Source organism: Cydia pomonella, chromosome 8, assembly GCF_033807575.1.
Source record: "Cydia pomonella isolate Wapato2018A chromosome 8, ilCydPomo1, whole genome shotgun sequence".
Lineage (NCBI taxonomy): Eukaryota > Metazoa > Arthropoda > Insecta > Lepidoptera > Tortricidae > Cydia > Cydia pomonella.
The window spans coordinates 17990946-18013796 of record NC_084710.1 but is presented as its reverse complement, the minus strand read 5'-3'; the positions used below and the strand labels follow the sequence as shown (position 1 = coordinate 18013796).

Below are 22851 nucleotides of genomic sequence, written 5' to 3'. Positions count from 1 at the left end.
AGTCGTTCTTTCGAAGACCTCCTCTATATGAAAATGAATATATAAAATAATAAACATGTCTGCACTTGTTACTTTAATAAAGAATTGCTGGGAAACCGCTGGAAGACAACAGACTAATTCCAAGAATTATTCAAAGGTGCGGTGCGGCAGTGTTTACCACCTCGGCTGCGCCGTCAAAGACAACTGCGTCTTCTACAAGAACAAGACTGCTTTCTGCGCTTCACACGCACCCAAGGTAAGTCACTCTTGAATATTTTTATTCTTAACCCTTTGAACACCATGCCTTTCGTGTGCGGCGCGTCATCGTGAATCTTATCGGAATGCACGAAGGTTGGGACCCAACATCATTGAAAGTTCTCATAAGTAGTAAAAGCTAGGCCGGCAAATTGAGCTTGAGCTACACGTTACGTGTAGCGCCCCAGAATAACTTTTATGCCTTTATTACACGACGCAACCCAAATGTGACTAGTTATCAACTGTGATGCTACCAAACGCGTTGGCAGGGCGGCAGGTTGAAGGGATCGAACGAACGTATAATAATCGTTACTATTCAACTTCAACATTTATTCAGCAAATAGGCCACAAGGGCACTTTTACACGTCAACATGGAATTTACAAACAAGCAAAAACAAGCACAATAACAATTATAAAATACAATTCATTGAAAATATTAATGCAAACTAAAGTATTATTATTTAAAGAAAAAGTAATTAAGTAAGTGTTATTAAACAAGATTAATATTTCAGAGCGAAAAAGATAACGAGCTGACAACCCTAAGCGTTCAACGTCGGGTATACGTGTCGCGCGACGAGCAGCGACAAGTCGCGTCCGTCATGCTGCACTCCGACACCAACCACCTTATCCGAGTGGGAGGCCTTATCTTCCTGAGCCCCGGCCATCTGCTGCCGCACCAGCTGGCCGCCTTCCACACGCCCAACTACATCTACCCTATCGGATACAAGATCGTGAGTACTGGTATAATGCAGATATACCTTAGCGAGCAAAGTGTCCAAAAGATTTTGCCACAACTTTATTGTTAATACGCTCATTGAGGCACTGGGCCGAAAGATCCGAAGCAAAGTGACTAACTACGAGTTACACGTCTTTATTATACCTAACCGCTTGGATACTTCGGTTATTGACTGTAGTAAGCGATATTACTCATTCATCATTGTTTTGTACCATTAAACGGGGTTGCTTTGAAATATTGTTTTCTTAACGTTGATATATGAATGTTTGTATCGCAGGTGAGATTCTACTGGTCGATGACGCGCGCCAACGCGCGCTGCCGCTACGTATGCTGGATCTCGGAAGACCAGGGCCGGCCGCGCTTCCACGTGCGCCTGCAGTCCGAGCCCGAGCAGGACATGAGCGCGCCCACGCCGCGCGCCGCCTGGGCCAAGGTGCGTGATAACTGCTACCATTTGACTGCACAACTTACTATAGAGTATAGGTTACAATATGATTTTTCCGTTTAAATTTTAACCTCTTCAGTCACCTGGATGCAATATCGCTTCGGCAGAAAAGTTACCTCGAAGTCCTAAGCCTCCTAGAGGCGCGATATCAAACTTCTGATTTTATACAAAATATATAAAACGTGAACGACCCCTGGGACTTTGACATTTTAAAATGCTGGGATTTCTTATGGAAATTTGGTAAATAGTATTGAAGATAAAAAGGTAAAAGTGCGGTTGGCAAAGTATTTAGTTATAGAAGGATAAACCGAAAGAGTTTAAGGCTGTTCAACATTGTTGTTTCTGTAGATATTTTATTTTAAAATCGCTTTGCTCTTTGATTGACGAATTGGTAGTGGTATATTGTTCCAACATTTTGTTGCGCGGTACCGAAAACTCCCTCAAAAAGTGGCAGACCGGTGGTGCGTATAATAATAATTGCATTGCGTGCCGATAAGCAATGCAAGCGATGTACTGTGTAGGCAGCCGGAAACGTGCTACATTATCATTTGGGTGTGTAAGATTTTTCTATGATATAGGAGGCAAATGAGCAGATTATCTGCAACACCAGAGGGTTTACAAAGGTGTAGAAAAACAATACATAAATCCGCCAGACTTTAAAACAGTAGTTGTTTCCTCAGGTGTTAGACGCAGTGGCAGCGTTACGTGAAGCCCGCGGGGAGCCCGGCGTGCTGAAGCTGTGGCCCAACTATGTGACCGGCGAGGACCTGTTTGGGCTTACTGAGCCTGCCGTCGTGCGCGTGCTCGAGAGCCTTCCCGGTATATTTTCTTTCTGCTATAACAATTACAGGTTGTTGTTATCTTAAAACGAAGTATGCAGTCTGTGTTGGCTTAACTTTGTCAGTAAAATAACTAGTTTCTATGTTTTAAAACAAGGCGTAGACGTAGACAACCGTAGGGGGTGACCGTGTGTATATGTAATATTTAGGATAAAGATTATAGGTATTTTTCAAAATGCTATGTATTATTTGTCGCAACTTATTCGTTGCAACTTAATTATCCGCTTAGATTATTTGTGGTCAGGTCGCAACTAGGGATTGCAATCCGGTCCGGCGGATCCGGTAATCCGGCCGGATCCGGTACTTTTCAGGAGCTGCCGGATCCGGTTAAAATCACCGGATCCGGACCGGATCCGGTAAAATAAACAAAATGCTTAAACACAGCATATGCTGTGCGATTTGGATGAGCTAAAGGCAACAGATAGATGATTGGAAACATAAGAGGATTTCTTCTTCTTTCATGATAGTGGCACGATACGATGATTACATAAATACTGTAATATAAGGATGAAGATGCCATGGAAGGCATTTGTGATTTATGCTAAAGAGAAGGTTAATATTTTGGCATAATCTTGTGATATGAAATCAAAACTAAACAAAAAGGCAGGAATAAATCGGCAGTACTCTGCCGACTAGAGTTGGGCTCATAAATATGTGTAAATGAATATATGATGAACTTCAGTTTTCTCCGATTATGCATCATGATAAGATATAGATTCTTTTCTATTCAAATTTAAGAGATAATCTTTTGTCTTCAATCTTATGCAATTTCCTTCATCGCCTGGTACATGCGACTCTACGGTTATCCAATCCTTTACTTGATCCATTTAACGTTTCTTACATCATCCCTTTTGTTCCCTATTTTACCAATATACTTATTTGGAAATTTCAAACAACTGCGTCTTATAAATCATACAGTCTATATAACTACTTTCTCAGACAAAAACATGAGAACGAGACAATATTGAAGCGCATTTAATTTATTTTGATTAAAAGTAAAATATCTATTTTTTTGTTACTAGAATGGATGTCAGCGATGCAAATAAGTAAATCTAAGAACAGAGGGCCTACCGCGGACCACGTTCGACGTTTTGCCTCCCTGTTACGCTTACGTACAAATTTACGAGTGCGACCTCTCGCCACACGTCGAACGTGGTTCGCGGTAGGCCTGCAGTTTCGAAAACTTGTTCGTCCAAGAAGTTCCAATTCCCACCCCCCATTCCATCATCGGACTTTGGAAACTAATCAAATTTATAATTGTAAACGAAAATTTAAGCAATGCAGTTTTGTGAATGGTTAAATATAATAAATTACTTAGATTTAAAATTTTGTTTTTAAAGTGAGATTGACATTTTAACACTTACTACTAAGTTCTAATTGATTGTTAAACAGTTATTTATTCACTTCAAATTATTGGTTTCGGAATACGTTTGAAAAAATATCCTTTATTTATTGTATTACGCTAAAAAACTACAAAAATATGTCATTTTACTAACTCTAATATCCCTATACCAAACCGGATCCGGTCCGGCCGGATCCGACCGGATTAAGGCCAAAATCCGGCCGGATCCGGCCGGATTGAAAATCAATCCGGTTTGCAATCCCTAGTCGCAACATCTTTGCAACTTTGCCGCAACGCGCGTAGTTCTATCCCCGATGGTCTAGTAATTTCAGCCCCCGTGTAGACTGACGTCAGCTTCCAAGCGGCTTCAGCAGCAGGGTCGCCCCGCGGTGTTAGTGTTAGTCAGCATAAGAGTCGTGTTGACCTCGTATATTTTGGCAGGCATAGAGACGCTGACCGACTACCGCTTCAAGTTCGGGCGGTCGGCGCTGCTGGAGGGCGGGCTGGCCGTGAACCCGTCGGGCTGCGCGCGCGCCGAGGCCCGCTGCCGCGCCTCGTGGCGCCGCGTGCCCGCCGCGCGCGCCGCGCCCGCGCCCGCGCCCGCCGCCGCCGCCGACCACCCCGCCTGCCCCTACAGCAAGCAGTTCGTGCACACCAAGAGCAGCCAGTACAAGAAGATGAAGTCCGAGTGGCGCAACAACGTCTACCTCGCCAGGTACACCCCCTCCCCTACTGCCGCGCCCGCCGCCGCCGCCGACCACCCCGCCTGCCCCTACAGCAAGCAGTTCGTGCACACCAAGAGCAGCCAGTACAAGAAGATGAAGTCCGAGTGGCGCAACAACGTCTACCTCGCCAGGTACACCCCCTCCCCTACTGCCGCGCCCGCCGCCGCCGCCGACCACCCCGCCTGCCCCTACAGCAAGCAGTTCGTGCACACCAAGAGCAGCCAGTACAAGAAGATGAAGTCCGAGTGGCGCAACAACGTCTACCTCGCCAGGTACACCCCCTCCCCTACTGCCGCGCCCGCCGCCGCCGCCGACCACCCCGCCTGCCCCTACAGCAAGCAGTTCGTGCACACCAAGAGCAGCCAGTACAAGAAGATGAAGTCCGAGTGGCGCAACAACGTCTACCTCGCCAGGTACACCCCCTCCCCTACTGCCGCGCCCGCCGCCGCCGCCGACCACCCCGCCTGCCCCTACAGCAAGCAGTTCGTGCACACCAAGAGCAGCCAGTACAAGAAGATGAAGTCCGAGTGGCGCAACAACGTCTACCTCGCCAGGTACACCCCCTCCCCTACTGCCGCGCCCGCCGCCGCCGCCGACCACCCCGCCTGCCCCTACAGCAAGCAGTTCGTGCACACCAAGAGCAGCCAGTACAAGAAGATGAAGTCCGAGTGGCGCAACAACGTCTACCTCGCCAGGTACACCCCCTCCCCTACTGCCGCGCCCGCCGCCGCCGCCGACCACCCCGCCTGCCCCTACAGCAAGGAGTTCGTGCACACCAAGAGCAGCCAGTACAAGAAGATGAAGTCCGAGTGGCGCAACAACGTCTACCTCGCCAGGTACACCCCCTCCCCTACTGCCGCGCCCGCCGCCGCCGCCGACCACCCCGCCTGCCCCTACAGCAAGCAGTTCGTGCACACCAAGAGCAGCCAGTACAAGAAGATGAAGTCCGAGTGGCGCAACAACGTCTACCTCGCCAGGTACACCCCCTCCCCTACTGCCGCGCCCGCCGCCGCCGCCGACCACCCCGCCTGCCCCTACAGCAAGCAGTTCGTGCACACCAAGAGCAGCCAGTACAAGAAGATGAAGTCCGAGTGGCGCAACAACGTCTACCTCGCCAGGTACACCCCCTCCCCTACTGCCGCGCCCGCCGCCGCCGCCGACCACCCCGCCTGCCCCTACAGCAAGCAGTTCGTGCACACCAAGAGCAGCCAGTACAAGAAGATGAAGTCCGAGTGGCGCAACAACGTCTACCTCGCCAGGTACACCCCCTCCCCTACTGCCGCGCCCGCCGCCGCCGCCGACCACCCCGCCTGCCCCTACAGCAAGCAGTTCGTGCACACCAAGAGCAGCCAGTACAAGAAGATGAAGTCCGAGTGGCGCAACAACGTCTACCTCGCCAGGTACACCCCCTCCCCTACTGCCGCGCCCGCCGCCGCCGCCGACCACCCCGCCTGCCCCTACAGCAAGCAGTTCGTGCACACCAAGAGCAGCCAGTACAAGAAGATGAAGTCCGAGTGGCGCAACAACGTCTACCTCGCCAGGTACACCCCCTCCCCTACTGCCGCGCCCGCCGCCGCCGCCGACCACCCCGCCTGCCCCTACAGCAAGCAGTTCGTGCACACCAAGAGCAGCCAGTACAAGAAGATGAAGTCCGAGTGGCGCAACAACGTCTAACCCCATTTGAAAAAACACTCTTCAAATATTCAGATAACACAAATTTTCACAGCTTTCTAAACTTAAACGGATGAATTGTCTGCCCTCTTCAAAAGCCTTAAATTCCAATTCCTTTGTCCAACAACGATTTACGAACTATTCGTACATTTACCAATAATGATGTTTACAGGTCGAAGATTCAGGGGCTGGGCCTGTATGCGGCTAGAGACATTGAGAAGCACACGATGGTTATCGAATACATCGGCGAGATCATCCGCTCCGAGCTCTCCGAAATCCGCGAGAAACAATATGAAGCGAAGGTAAAGAAAATGAGTCCATTCCTTTCACTCTTTTGCATATTTATCATTAAGATCAAACCCACTCTACTACTAAGATGAACAATATAAGGTGGTGTATTCCCATTTGTCTTTCACATGAGGTGAGTATAAATGGAAATTATTTACATCCAGCGCCTATCCCCGTCTGTTCCCGGCGCGAACAAATGGGAATACATCATCAAGGATTTAGCATTTACTATTTTCCCGGTGTAGCCATTGACATCTTGCGTTGAAATAGTATTTTATACAATCGTGATATAAAGCATTTTAGGCGCTGCTGCTGAGTGGCCTAAGTAAGGTACGAGATTGAAAATCTTGATTAAATATATCACTATTGTTAAAAATGCTTTTACTACGAGTTAAATAATACTATAAAATATTTCTGCTATCAAATCTAAATATTAACGTCTTCTTATTCATTAAATAGCGAGTTGATGTATTTTATTCTATCCTTTGGCGACACGTGATTGGTCGAATTTATTAGACGCGGGCTAGCACATGATTGGCGCGATAGTATCTCGTCGTCTACCCGTCCCTCTTTAATTAACATCGAAAAAGACGGGTAGCCTATCTCGCGCAATTATTTATCGATAATTATTATTCCACATTTTTTTGTTGAATGAGTTGTGTTTTATTTTCCTAATGCTGTTTGGTGCGGCAGAACCGCGGCATCTACATGTTCCGGCTGGACGAGCGGCGCGTGGTGGACGCCACGCTGTCGGGCGGGCTGGCGCGCTACATCAACCACTCGTGCCAGCCCAACTGCGTGGCCGAGGCCGTCGAGGTGGACCGTCACCTGCGCATCATCATCTTCGCCAAGCGCCGTATCGCGCGCGGGGAGGAGGTAAACACCCACACTGACACTCACGTACATCAGCCACTCGTGCCAGCCCAACTGCGTGGCCGAGGCCGTCGAGGTGGACCGTCACCTGCGCATCATCATCTTCGCCAAGCGCCGCATCGCGCGCGGGGAGGAGGTAAACACCCACACTGACACTCACGTACATCAGCCACTCGTGCCAGCCCAACTGCGTGGCCGAGGCCGTCGAGGTGGACCGTCACCTGCGCATCATCATCTTCGCCAAGCGCCGCATCGCGCGCGGGGAGGAGGTAAACACCCACACTGACACTCACGTACATCAGCCACTCGTGCCAGCCCAACTGCGTGGCCGAGGCCGTCGAGGTGGACCGTCACCTGCGCATCATCATCTTCGCCAAGCGCCGCATCGCGCGCGGGGAGGAGGTAAACACCCACACTGACACTCACGTACATCAGCCACTCGTGCCAGCCCAACTGCGTGGCCGAGGCCGTCGAGGTGGACCGTCACCTGCGCATCATCATCTTCGCCAAGCGCCGCATCGCGCGCGGGGAGGAGGTAAACACCCACACTGACACTCACGTACATCAGCCACTCGTGCCAGCCCAACTGCGTGGCCGAGGCCGTCGAGGTGGACCGTCACCTGCGCATCATCATCTTCGCCAAGCGCCGCATCGCGCGCGGGGAGGAGGTAAACACCCACACTGACACTCACGTACATCAGCCACTCGTGCCAGCCCAACTGCGTGGCCGAGGCCGTCGAGGTGGACCGTCACCTGCGCATCATCATCTTCGCCAAGCGCCGCATCGCGCGCGGGGAGGAGGTAAACACCCACACTGACACTCACGTACATCAGCCACTCGTGCCAGCCCAACTGCGTGGCCGAGGCCGTCGAGGTGGACCGCCACCTGCGCGACTTTTACCTCGGAAATTATTTTTTTTTTTATCAAATATTTGGTTGATATTGGATCACAATTCAAATATCAATATATCAAATATCAAACATTTATTCAGCAAATAGGCCACAGGGGCACTTTTACATGTCCATTTTTACAAACAATAAATTAAAAAAAAAAACAATTACAAATATCGAATCTATGAAATAATAAATATTTTATTAGAGATGTATACTGTCTCTAAATGTCAAATTACACAAAAAAAACTATGATAAAAAAATAAAACCATAAAATACTAAAATTCTTTAGAGATGTATAAGTCTCGTAAGTGTCAGAGATAAAATATAAAAATATATATTAAATTATCCTTAGAGATGTAGAGGGTCGCCAAGGCTTGAATTCTTATATAAATAATTAAAAGACAAAAAATTAAAACAGACAAGAACCGAATGAAGTGTCTCACGTTAATGTCACTCAAAAGTAAAGTTACATACTTTAACATAACCTGTACCCCGTGTAAGCTTAAACAGACCGGTCTCCACAAACAGCACCCGTTCACGAGTATGACGTGTATCTCAGCCATCGCCTCCCTCAACCTTCATTCGGGAAAATGGCGACCCGATCAACAACGCCACCGTAAGTAAAGACTTTTAAGCGAGCATGACATGTTCAAGCTGCCGGGTTGTATTAATATAAATATAATAAAAAAAATTGTGAGATACAACATTTGTGCTTGTAAGTTACATTAAAGACGGCATAGCGCCACATAAACGCGACTACATATTATTCATAAGGAGTGCCTACCTATAAAACTAAATTATAAATTTAAATTGACTTAGAGATGTACAGGTCTCTAAGTGTCCAAATCATTAAAATAGGTATTAAAATAAAATTAAATTTAAAATAAAATAAAATTCAAAATAAAATAAAATCTTAGAGGTGTATAAGGTCTCTAAGTGTCCAAAACTAAAATAATACAATCAAACGAGAACATGATGTTCTCTTGTGTCAGTTCTACTGTATATGTGTAAATTTCAAAGTAATTATTCGTATATAGTCCCTAACCGACACCACTTACCTTTTGACCGCTAGTATCAAGGCCGAGTATATATTGCTCTCACTCGGCCATACTCACATGTAAAGCGACCTTGTGTTGTCAATGAGTTGGTCATCAGTTCTATTCAAATGTCAAATATCTTCACAAACCTAAAGGACCGATCACACCGCAGCGTTTTTCCCATACTTTTTTTCTGTGTAAACGGTGCCTCAACGTCTTTTACGGCATAGTCGAGTGTCAGAAACGACGAAAGTCAAATAATGTGGGCACGATACTCATATATTCAATGGTACTTTATTTTGATCAGCTGGCGTATGACTACAAGTTCGACATCGAGGACGACGCACACAAGATCATGTGCATGTGCGGCGCGCCCAACTGCCGCAAGTGGATGAACTGAACGCCACCAGGACAGGACGACTCGCAGTAAATAGCTAGTGAGCGAACCTTATCGTATTGGTTTCGTTTTAGTGTAAAAAGGCTATGAAACCTAGTTTTTACCAAAGTGATTTTAGTACCCCTAGTGTTAAGTGTAAAAAGTCTTAGGTAACCGATTTCACTTTCTCGAGCTGGCAAGTGTGATTTAACCGTAAGAATAATGATTTACAGATAATCTATAGTTTATTATAATTTTATATGTAGACGTCGCGACGTTTGAACACTTTTTGTACATAATATTAAATCGGTATATGAAACGTTGTTATTGAATTTTGATGTTTTAAATGTGACATTTCGTAGCGGACTGATTGGAGTATTTTTAATTTAATATTTTGATGTGTTCTATGAACTTTCGGTGTGGCCGCTGTTTTCTATTGACATTTTATTGATTTTAATTTTAATATATTTTTTCTTGGATGACTTTCTAAATTGTTGTTGAATCTTATACAAATAAAATAATGAATCGATATGGATTAGTAGAATAGTTTTGATAATCTCACGCGATGAACTACTTTAGGTAACCAAATAGAAGAATATGCATTTAGTACACTAGGCACGAGTATATTTTATGATGTATTGTATCATTACATAATTATGCCTTGTGGTGCCTGTTTTGTACGTCGTAGGATGTTAACGTTACGGTAGGTTACACGACACCACAGCACGCCTTGGTCCGCCCGACCCACCCTACATATACTAACTAGTGTATACGTATTTATGTAGCGTAGCGCTCGCGCGACTATTCCGACACGTAGTGTACGAATGTAGTGAAGCTAGTGAACTATTACGATACCGGTCAACGTAGTCACTTAAAAATACATTCGATTTATTTAATCGTCTTTTATAACTATGAAATAAAACTATGTAATATAAGTCTCAAATGATATTTTTTATCAGACATCAGACAGCTCTTTGATAAGACATAGATAATGAATTCTCCGCGAGCTGTAGGTAGTGTAATTTATATGAATAGGTTATTTTTCCAAATGTGATATTACCTCACCCGGCGTCACATGTTCATTTTGTAGTGGCGACTTAGTTCTAGTGTTAGCTAGGTATCGCGTAGGAACTGTAAAGTTGTCCGAGCTGAACTGCGACGCGACGCGTTACGGAAATATCAAAGCCGGCTGTGACTGTCACTTGTCCTAAGTTAAATCAGTTTGCGTATGTACAGAGGTCGCATCGCGTTGCGTCGTTCACCTGGGACAGCGGTAATTCTCCTCGGTAAACAAAGTGATATATATTATGGGCAGTAGCGCGACGCCCGGCCCGGGCTGAACGCTGTGTCAATAATATCTTAGTTCGAGTTTATAGAAATTTATTTAAACACGAAGTTGCCATCTACCAATGTTATGAAATCATGCAATCTAATTATAAGTGTTAAATGTGCAATATCGTATCTTGAATACAGATTTGTAAATAATCCGCTGGTAGTATGTTTATTACTTATATTGTAATCGCGAAATAGTTTTTTAAAAGTTGTACTACAATAATCGTTTCAATAATTATGTTCTGATTGCTTTTCTATTGACTTATTTATTTAAAGCATTCCCATAATATTGCACTGATTTAAAAGTCGATCCAATCTATTGTTTCAGAGTTATGTATGACAATGTTTGTAAATTGAATACTGTAGAAATATTTCTATGCAATACTATTTTTATTGCATTATTTTCCTATCATTAAACCTTAATTAGTAAATACACGCCTTTCATTTTCAATCATCATGAATATCATGATACATGTAGTCAGCAGTTATTCCTCTTCAAATAAAATGAAATACGGTGAAAGAGAATACATATATGTAATTACTAGTGAGAGTCAGAATGGCGGGTGTACCTAAATAAAAATAAATGAAAAGCATACCATATGTATGTACCTAATTTGTACTATTTAGTACCTCCGTTAAAAAAAAATGTACCTCACGGTACACAAAGTTATCATCAAAAAACAGTACACCCGCCATCCTGACAGTCAGAATGGCGGGTGTACTTTATTTCGCTATGTTCCCGCGGTTATTGATAAATTCTATAAAAGCCAAATTGTTGTACCTTCATATTCAATTATAATATAAGCCATTTTATTTGTGGTTTCTAAGTTTTACTCATGTTATATTTTGCTTGCTATTACAATTTCGCGTTATCATTTTTCATGCTCTCACTTTTAAGAAAAAACGCTAAGGTACAATTATTTTTATTACGTCAGGAATTAGTACCTTGAATGTTTAATCTGTTAACCCTCTATAGTGCATAAGGGTGTCAGAAATTATGCAAAACTGAACCCTATCACTTTGAAATAAAGTTCAAAATCAGATGGGAAATATATTACCTCTGCCTTATAAAGGCTTAAATTCAAATAACTCAGAAAATCATGTCTTAGTAATGATTTTTCTTAGGAACATTTCTTTGAACTGACGCCTAGCCTTTTTTAAGACATGATTTTCTGAGTTATTTGAACTCAGAAAATCATGTAGAAAATCAGTATAGGGTTTTTTTTCTAATAAAACACTTGATTTTTTTAAACCTCTTGTAAAGCTCTGGTAAAGTAGTTATATCTGTAGGTAGTAGGTTGTATAAATAAATTATGGCAACCTACTACCTACAGATTCGTTATCAAGGTGTGTTATAATATAATATATGTATAATCATGTTGGCTGTTACTATGTACTTGATGCTGACTGTACTATAGAAATTAATCCGAATTTTGTCTGCGATGGTTTGGTTTTATATTTATTTATTTATTATTATTACAATATATTTACATAGCATTACAGCTCGCACCAAAGCGCTGACTAATTTATACATGCAAAATAGTATATTATAATTAAGTCATGCAAAGACAATAAATTAAAAATATGTCGAGTGGTTTAAAAACACTTGACATATTTCCTATTTCCTTTATATGTGTTGCAGTCGGATTGTATAATCCGCCGTATTACATTACAGCTAGCTGTTATCATAAACGGCCGTTTTGAAATGCGGCGGTTCAACGATTAGCCAGATTGTCATTGTGATACGTTCGTCAATAATAGTTAGGGAGGCGAGGTAGCTAAATGGCGTAATTCAACGGCGCCGTCGAGACCTATCAAAATCGAAAGATAAAATAATTTCGAAAAGAAAAGCTCGTATGGTAAAAACCATTTTAGCGGTGGGTTTGGCGTGTACGGTTTTTCAAAAATGTTAAAAAAAAACAGTTACTTGGGCATTCTCGAGCGCGTCAGATATTCATACTACGTATGCCCCAAGTGCCTCTGATAACAACGGTAAGTATACTAATCTGCCGGTTTGCGTGGTGGGGGTAGGAATATTTATAAAGTAGTCAAAAATGCAAAAAAAAAAAAAAAATTACTCGAGCGCGTCAGATTTTCGGAAGGGGTGTTAAGTAGGCCCCAAGGAAGCTCCCTTTAAAAAAACTGACGATTTCGGCGTGACGATAAGTTACGATGAATTTTTAAAAATGCAAAAAAAAAAGTTTTTTTGAAATACTCGAGCGCGTCTGATTTTCATAGGGGAGGTTTATCTCGGTATCCTGAAAGCATATTTTCTTAATCTGACAAAAATTTTGGTGGGTTCTCTTAATCTGACCGAAAAAGGTTTTTTGGTTTCTTTTTTTTCCTTTCTTTCTCCTTGATAAAACGGGGATTTTAAGAATGAAAATAAAGCGATAGATGCAACCAACGTAAATGTAGATGAAATGTAGTACGAATTGTATTATTTATTGTATAAAAAAATGAAATGATATAAAAATTGTATTACATGTTTATGTCAAATTCCTCTTTTTTGCTTCAATTCTTCACTTCGTTTTGCTTACGGTACGCCCAAAAAACAATTTGAGGATCAACAGGCTATTGAATAATATACATACATGAAACTGTACATGTTAATAATACTTTTGTATACAGATACGCGTAACTTTTTCCGAGTCCACGAAAATTGTCGAGAAGCTTTAGAAAAAAAAAAATTAGATATAATAAAAGTCACATAATTTAATCATCGTTATTTCATATCAATTTTTTAACACCCTCTGTTTTCGAGATATACTCAAAAAACCGAGAGTATGAGTTTTTATGATGCTTCAAGTCAAAAAGTTTTGACTTTGGACAAAAATGTAAAGAGACCTCTTTTGTGTAAAATAAAATTATCTTTTTTGTTTATTTAAACTTTTTTTTTGTAAAATGTAACGGTGAAAAGTTGCAGCAACCTGATAATAGGTACCTGTGATTTAAGTATTTTCTCAGTTCTCTACATATATATATATATATATTTTTTATATATAAATTTACGCTTTTGTTATGTACGCTATAAGTTTACACTTATTATTTTTTCAATTGTACATCGAATAATTTAAAATTAGGAAACTATAGGTCTATAACGAAATCAATCCATAGCTATTAGCTAAGTTGCTCATATGTTTATTTTAAGACTGTTTGTTTCTCAATAAATTAAAAAAAAAAAAAAAAAAAAATGTATCGTTCGCGACTTATATGCCGCAACGCGTTTTTCGGAAGACGAAATGGCTCCTCCACACTTCCGGTCATGCCGAAACCGGTAGATTTTGTATTTTTAGTAAGTTTTAGATTATATTCTTCAAAAAAAAAAATCGCGCTCGAGAATGCCGGATTAACGTTTTTTTTTTACAAGTTCGCGACCCTATAACTCGGCGGCGTCAAGGCGTTAAATTTAGTCTTAAAACACTAAAATCAACCCCCAATATCTTAATCTGATGCGCTCGAGTATTTCAGACTATCGATTTTTTTTTACTAATCTGATCGTCTATCCTAGGCGCGCGTCACTACATATAGAGCTAAATACTTTACAAGGTTGTTCTATTAGGTCTAAGGTATCTCTCGTATCTTAAACTGCCACGCTCGAGTATTACCGAAAATTCCCCTATTCGCCTCCCTTCCTATAAGGCGGCTCACGTTTAGCCGGATCGCATCGTACTACTATTTAGATTGTAGGGTGACCATACTTACAAAATAAAACAATGTTTAAATGAAAATCAAATTTAATAAGAAAATGCTAACGACTTTCCTTGCCAATCACTAACTATCATAGTTATTCTAAATAAAAATTGTAGTTATATCAGGCGGCGCCACGAGTGCTAAGTGTGCTAAAAAACTGTCAAAGAGGCGGCTAATGACTCGCTCGCTGTATTACATTACGGCTAGCCGTGTTGAAGAACGTTTGGTGCCAAATACATTCCGGCGGATTTTCATTCAGTCGCATTCAATCCGGCTAATTGTTGAACCGCCGCATTTCAAAACGTCCCTGTTTTTGATAACGGCTAGCCATAATGTAATACGGCGGATTATACGATCCGACTGCGACATATGCATTTCCTTGAACTTAACACATTGCTTGCAATACAACCGACCGGTTTTCTACAAGGGTTGGCCTTATCATTCACTTGGTTACTTACACGATGGGCGTAGGATCAAGCCTGGCTTGACTGGCCGGACACGTAAATTATCCTTATGACATCATGAGAACTGTAGTGAGCTGAGCGTCAGGATGGCGGGTAGACCTCAGCGAATTTCAAAGAAATATTTATAAACATATTGTACCTTTAGTAGAAACCAGTGTACTTTTCCCTGAAACGAGATATTTAACAAAAAATAACGAAATCTGAACTATACCTTATAAGGACCATTTATGTACATGTCCGTCCGGCCAAGCCGGGCTTGAGCCTACGGCCAAGGATCTTCTTATATTCAAAGTGGACGCTCCGTATATATAGGCCACTCCGGTGCCATGAATCTAGTATTTTAACTGGATCAGGCATGAGCGGTGGGGGGAAATGACCGAACGGGATAGTCTTATGTAACTTTCAATAGGTAGCAGAGAAAGCGCTATTATTATTTGTCCTTGTCAGAGTTTTAATTTTCTGTTATTCCCCACTGTAAATTTTAGTATGGTTTATGATGGGGCAACAAATAGTCCGACCAAATTACGTAGGTTGTTTTTGGTATGTTGTCACTTGCCAGGAATATTAAAACGTGCTTTTAATTTTGTCGTATGTTCTGTTCCTCATGGGCGCACGCGGTATAGCACATCTATACGATCCTAACATCTATGTCCGGTGCACGTCATCGACTGCATCCATGAATGTATACTATTGTTCACACAATGGATAGGGACCGTGCGCGTTGGAGGGTCTGCAATCTTGTGGCCTGAATCGGAACCATAACCATGTACATTTACACGTCACGTGTTTTCTTGTGCATAGTAGGTTCTGCCATCTTTTGGGGCTACATCGGAACACTAAACATCACATTTACGCCTCGCGCCAAAAATCTGACGGCTCCTGTGCTGCCTCCTACAGTTCATGCACGCTCCCTATATCGCCTGCGCAAGAGCCTCAACATGAAAGGCTTACATGCGCCAGAGACATTATCTGACATTGGAGTGTGTGAGGAAATAGGGTGTTCGTGTAGGGAGGCAAATAACGAGATCCGTTTTTCCGGTCATTTTCTCGTTCGATACGCCCACTCACTCGTCGCATATGTAAATGCGTCATAAAAATTATGCAAGAAAAACACGAATATATTTTGTATAAATTTTATTACAAACTTTGTTTTTTTTTTTACTTACTGCAAATAATATACCGAAAAGATTGTCTAAGTACAGCTGGAGACCAGCCGCGTTGATCACAACTTATTCCGGAAACGGCTCGCCCCGTCGCGCCACCGCCCACCAACAAGCTTATAGCATCGCCACTTCACAACAACGGATAAAATAGTGGATATCAGCAGACTTTAACAATGAAATGTTGTATAACAAGGTTCAAGAGCTCTTGAGGATATCAAAGATAAGTATACGATAAGCTTCTTGGCTCAATAACTACTTATACTTCGAATCAAACAAGTACTTCCACAATAAACTGTTCGGGGATAACATTGTTTCTACTGAATCAGCTTTGTGCTTTCAAGTAAAATAAAAGTAAATGAATGTGATTAGTCGCACACAGGCGACTCGCGCCGATCCAGTAAGTTTCGATAATCCATCGATAGTTGTAAATGGAAGATTCACAATATACATTAACTTGACACTGGAGGGAAATACTTAAATTCATCATAATACGCGCGCCGCGGACGCGCCGTTCCGCCGCACGGCTGCACGCACGGTGCACACCAAGTATTGAAATAACATACAAAAATATAACAATCCTCACTTTAGAAATGTACAACACAATGAAAATAGCATAAATACAAGTCCACATTGTAATTCGACGCCATGTTGGAATGAGAATAACAAAATAAATACATTAGATTATAATTAGAAGTAAATGTGTGAAAAATAATAATTTATGCAGAGATTTGCCGACGCTCACAATGGTTTCATCGAAAACGATAATATCAACTTAAAACGCGATGTACCTTAATAATTATTTAAATAGACACATTATTCATCTTGCAACCCTAAACAATATTATAGCATATTTTTTAGACTTGCTTAGTTTTTCAGCGGAACGAAATAACTTATATAATAAGCTGAGCCTGGAGACAGTTCAGAACAGTGTGCAATACATATGCTAAGCACCTCTCCCACTCGCAGTGCGTGATACGTACGTGATAAATAACAAGCTTTGTACTTTCTGCTATAGTTTATCAGATTAAAATAATATGTCAATTAGAATGTCTAATATTTAGGTATCTAAAATATTTCATCATAATGAAATGTCAAACCATGTATACTTGTACAATAAAGTATTAGGTATACGCATTGCCAGTGAGAGGGCGAGTCACCCCCAGAACATTCCCAGCCGCGACGTCTCATGGCAGAGACAACAGTCCACCACAGACACTTACACTCATACGGGGCTTGCGATTCGTGACAAATATGCAATATATTCGCCAAGAATATGTAAAAATACTTTTAGATGTTCTAATTTGATGTTTAAATTAATTTACTAACTGAATAGTTAAGACACGTAAATGCGCAAGCGAGCGGTCACTGGCTGCCGAAAGTGGAACTGATCAAATTCAAACGCACTGCAACATTTTATAGTAAAAAATTGTGTTACCGTGCGATCGAATGCGTTTACATTGTGGAGATTCCACAGCGATTATAAATCGGTAATCTTGTAGCATTTTGGTGGCAACCTCTTTTAACTCTAGTAAAAACTAGAGTTTTTAGTATTGATGGTCTCTTTTTAATTATTTTTAAAAACTTTTTCAATTGAAATTGGCTATATAGATTTCTTTAACTCGAATAAGTTTCCACCACAATCCTACTAGATTACAGATTTGTAAATTGTAATAATTATAGATCAGGCATAAAGAGCTTTACCTATCACAATTTAACTCATGGTCTCTTCATCATAGTTGTTCTTTTGGTGGTCGACAAGAGGTTTTATAATTTGGTTTCTAGACCTTATTCTTAATTGTAATTAGGTCTTTGATGCGATGGGACATTGTCTTCAAGAATCCCAAGCTGATCATTAGATTATTTCTTTATGCCCGACATAAACGAATAGCGAGTTCAAGTTAGAGCAGCCAGTCCGAAGAGTCCGGGAGGGAGAGCGGTGCGAGGCAGTGTTCAGTCGATGTACTGCGCGAGCCAGCGGAAGCCCTCGCCGTAGCCCTGGCGCTTCAGCACCGAGCACATGAACAGCTCCAGCGGCCGCCCCGGCAGCTCCGACCGCGACACCTTGCCCTGGGAACAGTTACACACACTTTATTTTATTGTTCCATCGTCGGCACAAATGCAACGACTCAGAAACAGAAACCTGAATTAAATCTTTTTCATTATGACGTTGCGTGTTTATATTGGACAGTGCCGAAAAAGATTGTCATATCCTAAAAAATAATGGCGAAACCGAATTCGAGCAGGCGTCTTCAGCTTCTGCAGCTAACGCCATAAGCGCGGCCAGTAACGGTTTTTGGGCCGGGGGGGTCTGGTTTTTGTTAGATACAGTTCCACTCCGAATGATGCTGAACCCGTGGAGCCAGCGATCTGTTTGGCAACCTCCCGCGGGCTGTCGCGTTGGGTGTCCGCGGGCCGGATTGGAACGCCTTGCGGGCCGGGGTTTGGAGACCCCTGCTCTAGGCCATTAGAATGCAATGGTACCCGACCAAGTTCCCGAGTATATGTTATAATAGTACAACTCTAAGGGCAAGCAGTAGTTGCACCTTCTATCCAAACCACAAAGCGCCACTTGCACCAACCCACTAACCTGGGTTTAAGTGGTAAAACCGTTATCCCAAATCGTACTGGTCACCATGGTAACTCCATGTTTAACCGGTTGACCCCAAGTTAATGGGACGGTGCAAGTGACGCTAAGGGTCATAGTTTACCGTAGGCCCGATTCGAATTTTAAGATACGGTAAACATTTGCTAAAAATACGATATGGACTGGATATCAGTGTCAAAAGTGACGTTTCTTCAAACAAAAAAAATCCAATCCATATCCCATCTTTAGGAAATTTTGGACGTATCTTAAAGTTCGAATCGGGCCGCGTCTCATATTACTCAAGAGTGATGTATACTGAAGCTACTAGCCATACCTTGCCCGTGGTCTGCTGGTACAGGTTGAAGAACTGCCGGAGCTCGTCCTCGCTGGCGGCGCCGGGCTTGTCGATCTTGTTGCCGAGGATCAGCACCGGGCAGTTGCTCAGCGTCTCGTCCGTCAGCAAAGAGTCCAATTCAGCCTGAAACAAATACATATTACTTTTTACAGTTCTTTTTATTTCGCTTATTGCCTACCACCAACAAGTAATAGAGCGAGTTGTACTGCGCACAATCAACGAACAAATCAACGTTAGCAGATATGATAGCAGAATAGTTCGACGCAAGAACTTGAGAAGCATGGTAAACGCTTCTTAAATAATAGATGTTGCGTAGATTAATATAACAAGAGGCCTATCGCGAAATTTGAAAATCGAAGATAGCCGACCTTCTATGTTATTGTGCTGCCGATGAGTTTTCTGCAACTGCCTAAGAGTTTTTAGAAAAAGAGACTGTAGTCAGTAGGTGAAGCGATATCGAATTTTGGTAAACGTGTCAGTGGAGTTAAATGTGACATACCTTGGACTCGGGCAGCCTGGCGCGGTCGCAGGCGTCCACGAGGAACACGATGGCGTCCACGGCCGGGAAGTAGTCGCGCCACACGCGCCGCGCCTGCGCGTGCCCGCCCAGGTCGAACGTCGTGAACCGCATGCTGCCTATCGACAGCTCCTCTGATGCTGGAAACGGTAAGGACGAGCTTGCTGTATATAGCGTTAGTTATTGTGGCCAGCATAGTGGATGGAGAGAGGGGTAGTGGAAATTTACTAAATTTGATATAGTGAAGACCAAACGAAGCAAAGACGAAACGAGGAGAAGTGTTAGTTATAAACACAGGTAAACTCCAACTGACGCACGTGGCTTCAGCCCAATGTCAACCGTCATGCAAGAAGGTTCATGATCTTAAGAATGACACTTTTAGGTGAAAACTCTACTACAGGATTTTTCCATAATCTTCCCTCACATTCAAACAATTATTATGACGCCAATCTAAGATCAATTAATATGTGAATAGCATCAAACATATTACGTTATGAATAATTATGTATTGGGTTTGATAATCAATATTAATAACATTTTTTGTTTAAGTGTTACGCTATTATCACTTCTCCAACGGATATTATATTTTGAAATGATGCATTGGCGTGAATAAATATAAGATAACAAGAAAAAGTGATTCTCGCATCGTATAATTAACGATGTCGTGATTTTTAAGGCGAGGAAAACTTTATTTTATTAAAAACTGATCGGCGATTGGCTCTAGTCACACCTGACGGAAAGTGAAGATAGGGCCTAAGATGGAGATCAGCGGTTCAGTCGTAGCCTATTCACTCTTGCTACAAAGAGACCGAGGTCATATTTATCAGGGAATACAGATGGCGGGAGCGCATGCCATTCTTGGACTATTGGCTGACTTAATCACCGTAATACTTTTTTTGAGAAAATACTATAATGGAATGTTTTTGAGGTATTTGTTTGCTGGAGAAGTCGCTTTAGGAATAAGGCTTGTAGAGTCATTTGAAAGGATTCCGGCCATACATTTTATACACTTAAGTTTGGCTAAAGAAGTGACTTGTAATTTCACAGTGGACTTTTTGTGAATTAAATTTCCTTGAATCTAGAAATACCCAGAGATCTTTCTCCAAATTCGCTGAGCATTTATTTATTATTTTGAACAAAAAAAATTATCGATGCGTAAGATCAAAAATAATATTACGCATTTTTAGTAGCAATATTCATGTCCAAAATTAGTTACAAAAATTTTTAATGGAGTGTTTTAGTTAGACCTATGTTAATATTTTTTTTCGATCAAAAGATGTTTTATCAGGTTTCGAATCGATGAAAAAATACTAGAGAAAGGCCTCCAGATTTCTATTCATATTTTTTGGCAACCATATTATGGCTATTTTTGCAAAACTCTGCTGGGTCCACTGCACCTTAAGACTGGAAGGTTAGAAAACTTACTGGGATGCAGTGTGGGTACATGCTGCGCGAGTCTGTCGTCCTTCAGCATGTGCAAGAGCGTGGTCTTGCCCGCGTTGTCCAGTCCCAGGAACAACAGCTTGCCAGACTTCTTCCATAGCCCTGAAAACACATTTAAAAAAAAAGATTAGAAACATACCTCGGGGTTTTGGGTGCCAGAATAAATTAGTGTACATTTAGTTGTTAATTGTAAAATAGTTACCAAACTATGAATTAAGATTAGTTACAAGTTCCGAATGTGCTTGGAAATGTTTAATTTCTGTTTTTACAGTTTTTTGGCTACTGTAAAACATTCTCGCACCCAAAACCCCGGGGTATGATTATGAAACTCAGCACTTCTTTAAATTTGGAATTCTCATCTCGAAAACATTTAATCTCACAATAGTGGTGTTAAAGACCAACAAAGTGTATTGATACACTTTATTTGTCATTTTTGTGAGTAAGACCGGATAAGGGTTAACACATCAGGGTGGCATACAGTATTCACTTAACCAGCAAATGTGATGCAAGATTGAGTGATGTGGTAATGATTTCATCATGCTAGATTGCTCGCACACAGCCCTCATTAGTATGCTACCCTAAAAGGCACCTTATTGGTACTGGTGCAACTAATCATGTGCACTAAACACTCTTTTTTATTTAATGCATGGTTATTGAAAATCATATTTTTTGTACATTGAGACCTACTGTTATCTAGGAAAGGAAGGAAAATTTTTGCCATACAATTAAGCAAATAATGTGTCAGCAAAATAACAATGAGGTAACATTGCTATGGGATTTAAGAAACATAATTAGGAAATAACAAGGCAAATGCCACCACTACAAGATATGTACAGTCATCACAGCAAAAAAACTATTTTCAAATGTGTCAATAAGAGGAAGGAATTGTTATTGTCTTTCCTTCAAACTTAACCCTTTATGTCAGAATATGGATCGGGTCTGTATGCATTGAATTCTAATTAATTTAAATTAGAGTTTCTAATCTACTTGTTCATGTTTCGGGAAATGGAAAGATAATGCATATATAGTGTAAACTTTATTTAGTGACACTCAAGGGGCCAGACGTTTTTTGACACTATAGAAAGTTTTCATTATATAGAGAGATATTAATATTAAAGTAAAGCAACTATAGTCAATTTTTGACACCGGTTTGGCCTAGTGGGTAGTGACCCTGCCTACGAAGCTGATGGTCCCAGGTTTGCATCTTGATAAGGGCATTTATTCATGTGATGAGCATGGATATTTGTTCCTGAGTCATGGGTGTTTTCTATGTATTTAAGTAAATACTTAAATATATTATATATAAAATCTATATATATATTATATATTTATTTATTTAATCTTTATTGCACATAAGAAAACACACTGTACAATAGGCGAACTTAATGCCGTAAGGCATTCTCTACCAGTCAACCTTTAGGCAAAGCAGATAAGTTGTAGGCGGTGCAAAAACATAGGTATAGGTGATACAATTGATACATGTACGAACACAATACAATCATAAGAAATACACATACATAAACATACATATATATTAATAATATTGACACAAATACATATACTTACATATATATGGGTGAATCAACTTTTTTTGTTTTGTTATCCTGTCCCGTTGTCCAAGGGACAACAGTGGCACAGTTTGTTTGAAGAGACGTTGTATGCGGTTCTATTAACATGCTTAGTAGGGGGCCCATTATGGACATTGGTTATAACGACCACAAAAACGCAAGTTTAATACATTTAAGTACCATAAAATCAGTATTTCAATGAACTTTTGTCCCCTGGACAACTAATCGTAACCATGGCAACGAGTGACGCTAAAAAGTTGATTCTCCCATAT

General features: G+C 41.6%; 2 protein-coding genes across 3 annotated transcripts in view; one reads left to right on the top strand and one right to left on the bottom strand.

The window, feature by feature from the left end:
• Positions 1 to 11223, top strand: part of LOC133520766 (histone-lysine N-methyltransferase 2C-like) — a 91902-nt gene extending 80679 nt beyond the window's left edge. Inside the window, exons 49-56 of the mRNA XM_061855403.1 lie at positions 137 to 235; positions 747 to 965; positions 1248 to 1403; positions 2096 to 2234; positions 4038 to 4311; positions 6165 to 6294; positions 6974 to 7156; positions 9392 to 11223. Of these exons, the coding sequence (XP_061711387.1) occupies positions 137 to 235; positions 747 to 965; positions 1248 to 1403; positions 2096 to 2234; positions 4038 to 4311; positions 6165 to 6294; positions 6974 to 7156; positions 9392 to 9484 (1293 nt within the window). The 3' untranslated portion in view covers positions 9485 to 11223. The remainder of the gene's footprint in view (positions 1 to 136; positions 236 to 746; positions 966 to 1247; positions 1404 to 2095; positions 2235 to 4037; positions 4312 to 6164; positions 6295 to 6973; positions 7157 to 9391) is intronic.
• Positions 1 to 22851, bottom strand: part of LOC133520763 (GTP-binding protein SAR1b) — a 356904-nt gene that overhangs the window by 332308 nt on the left and 1745 nt on the right. The window contains exons 3-6 of one of the 2 annotated variants that reach the window (XR_009799806.1): positions 20994 to 21113; positions 19551 to 19708; positions 19031 to 19174; positions 17974 to 18179 (exon numbers count right to left, since the gene is read on the bottom strand). Coding sequence is in view for 1 of the 2 variants with exons in the window: in XM_061855400.1 (XP_061711384.1) it covers positions 18063 to 18179; positions 19031 to 19174; positions 19551 to 19708; positions 20994 to 21113 (539 nt within the window). In the remaining variant the exon portion in view is untranslated. Of the gene's footprint in view, positions 1 to 16068; positions 18180 to 19030; positions 19175 to 19550; positions 19709 to 20993; positions 21114 to 22851 lie in introns of those variants that run through there. The other variant, XM_061855400.1, reaches the window with a different exon arrangement.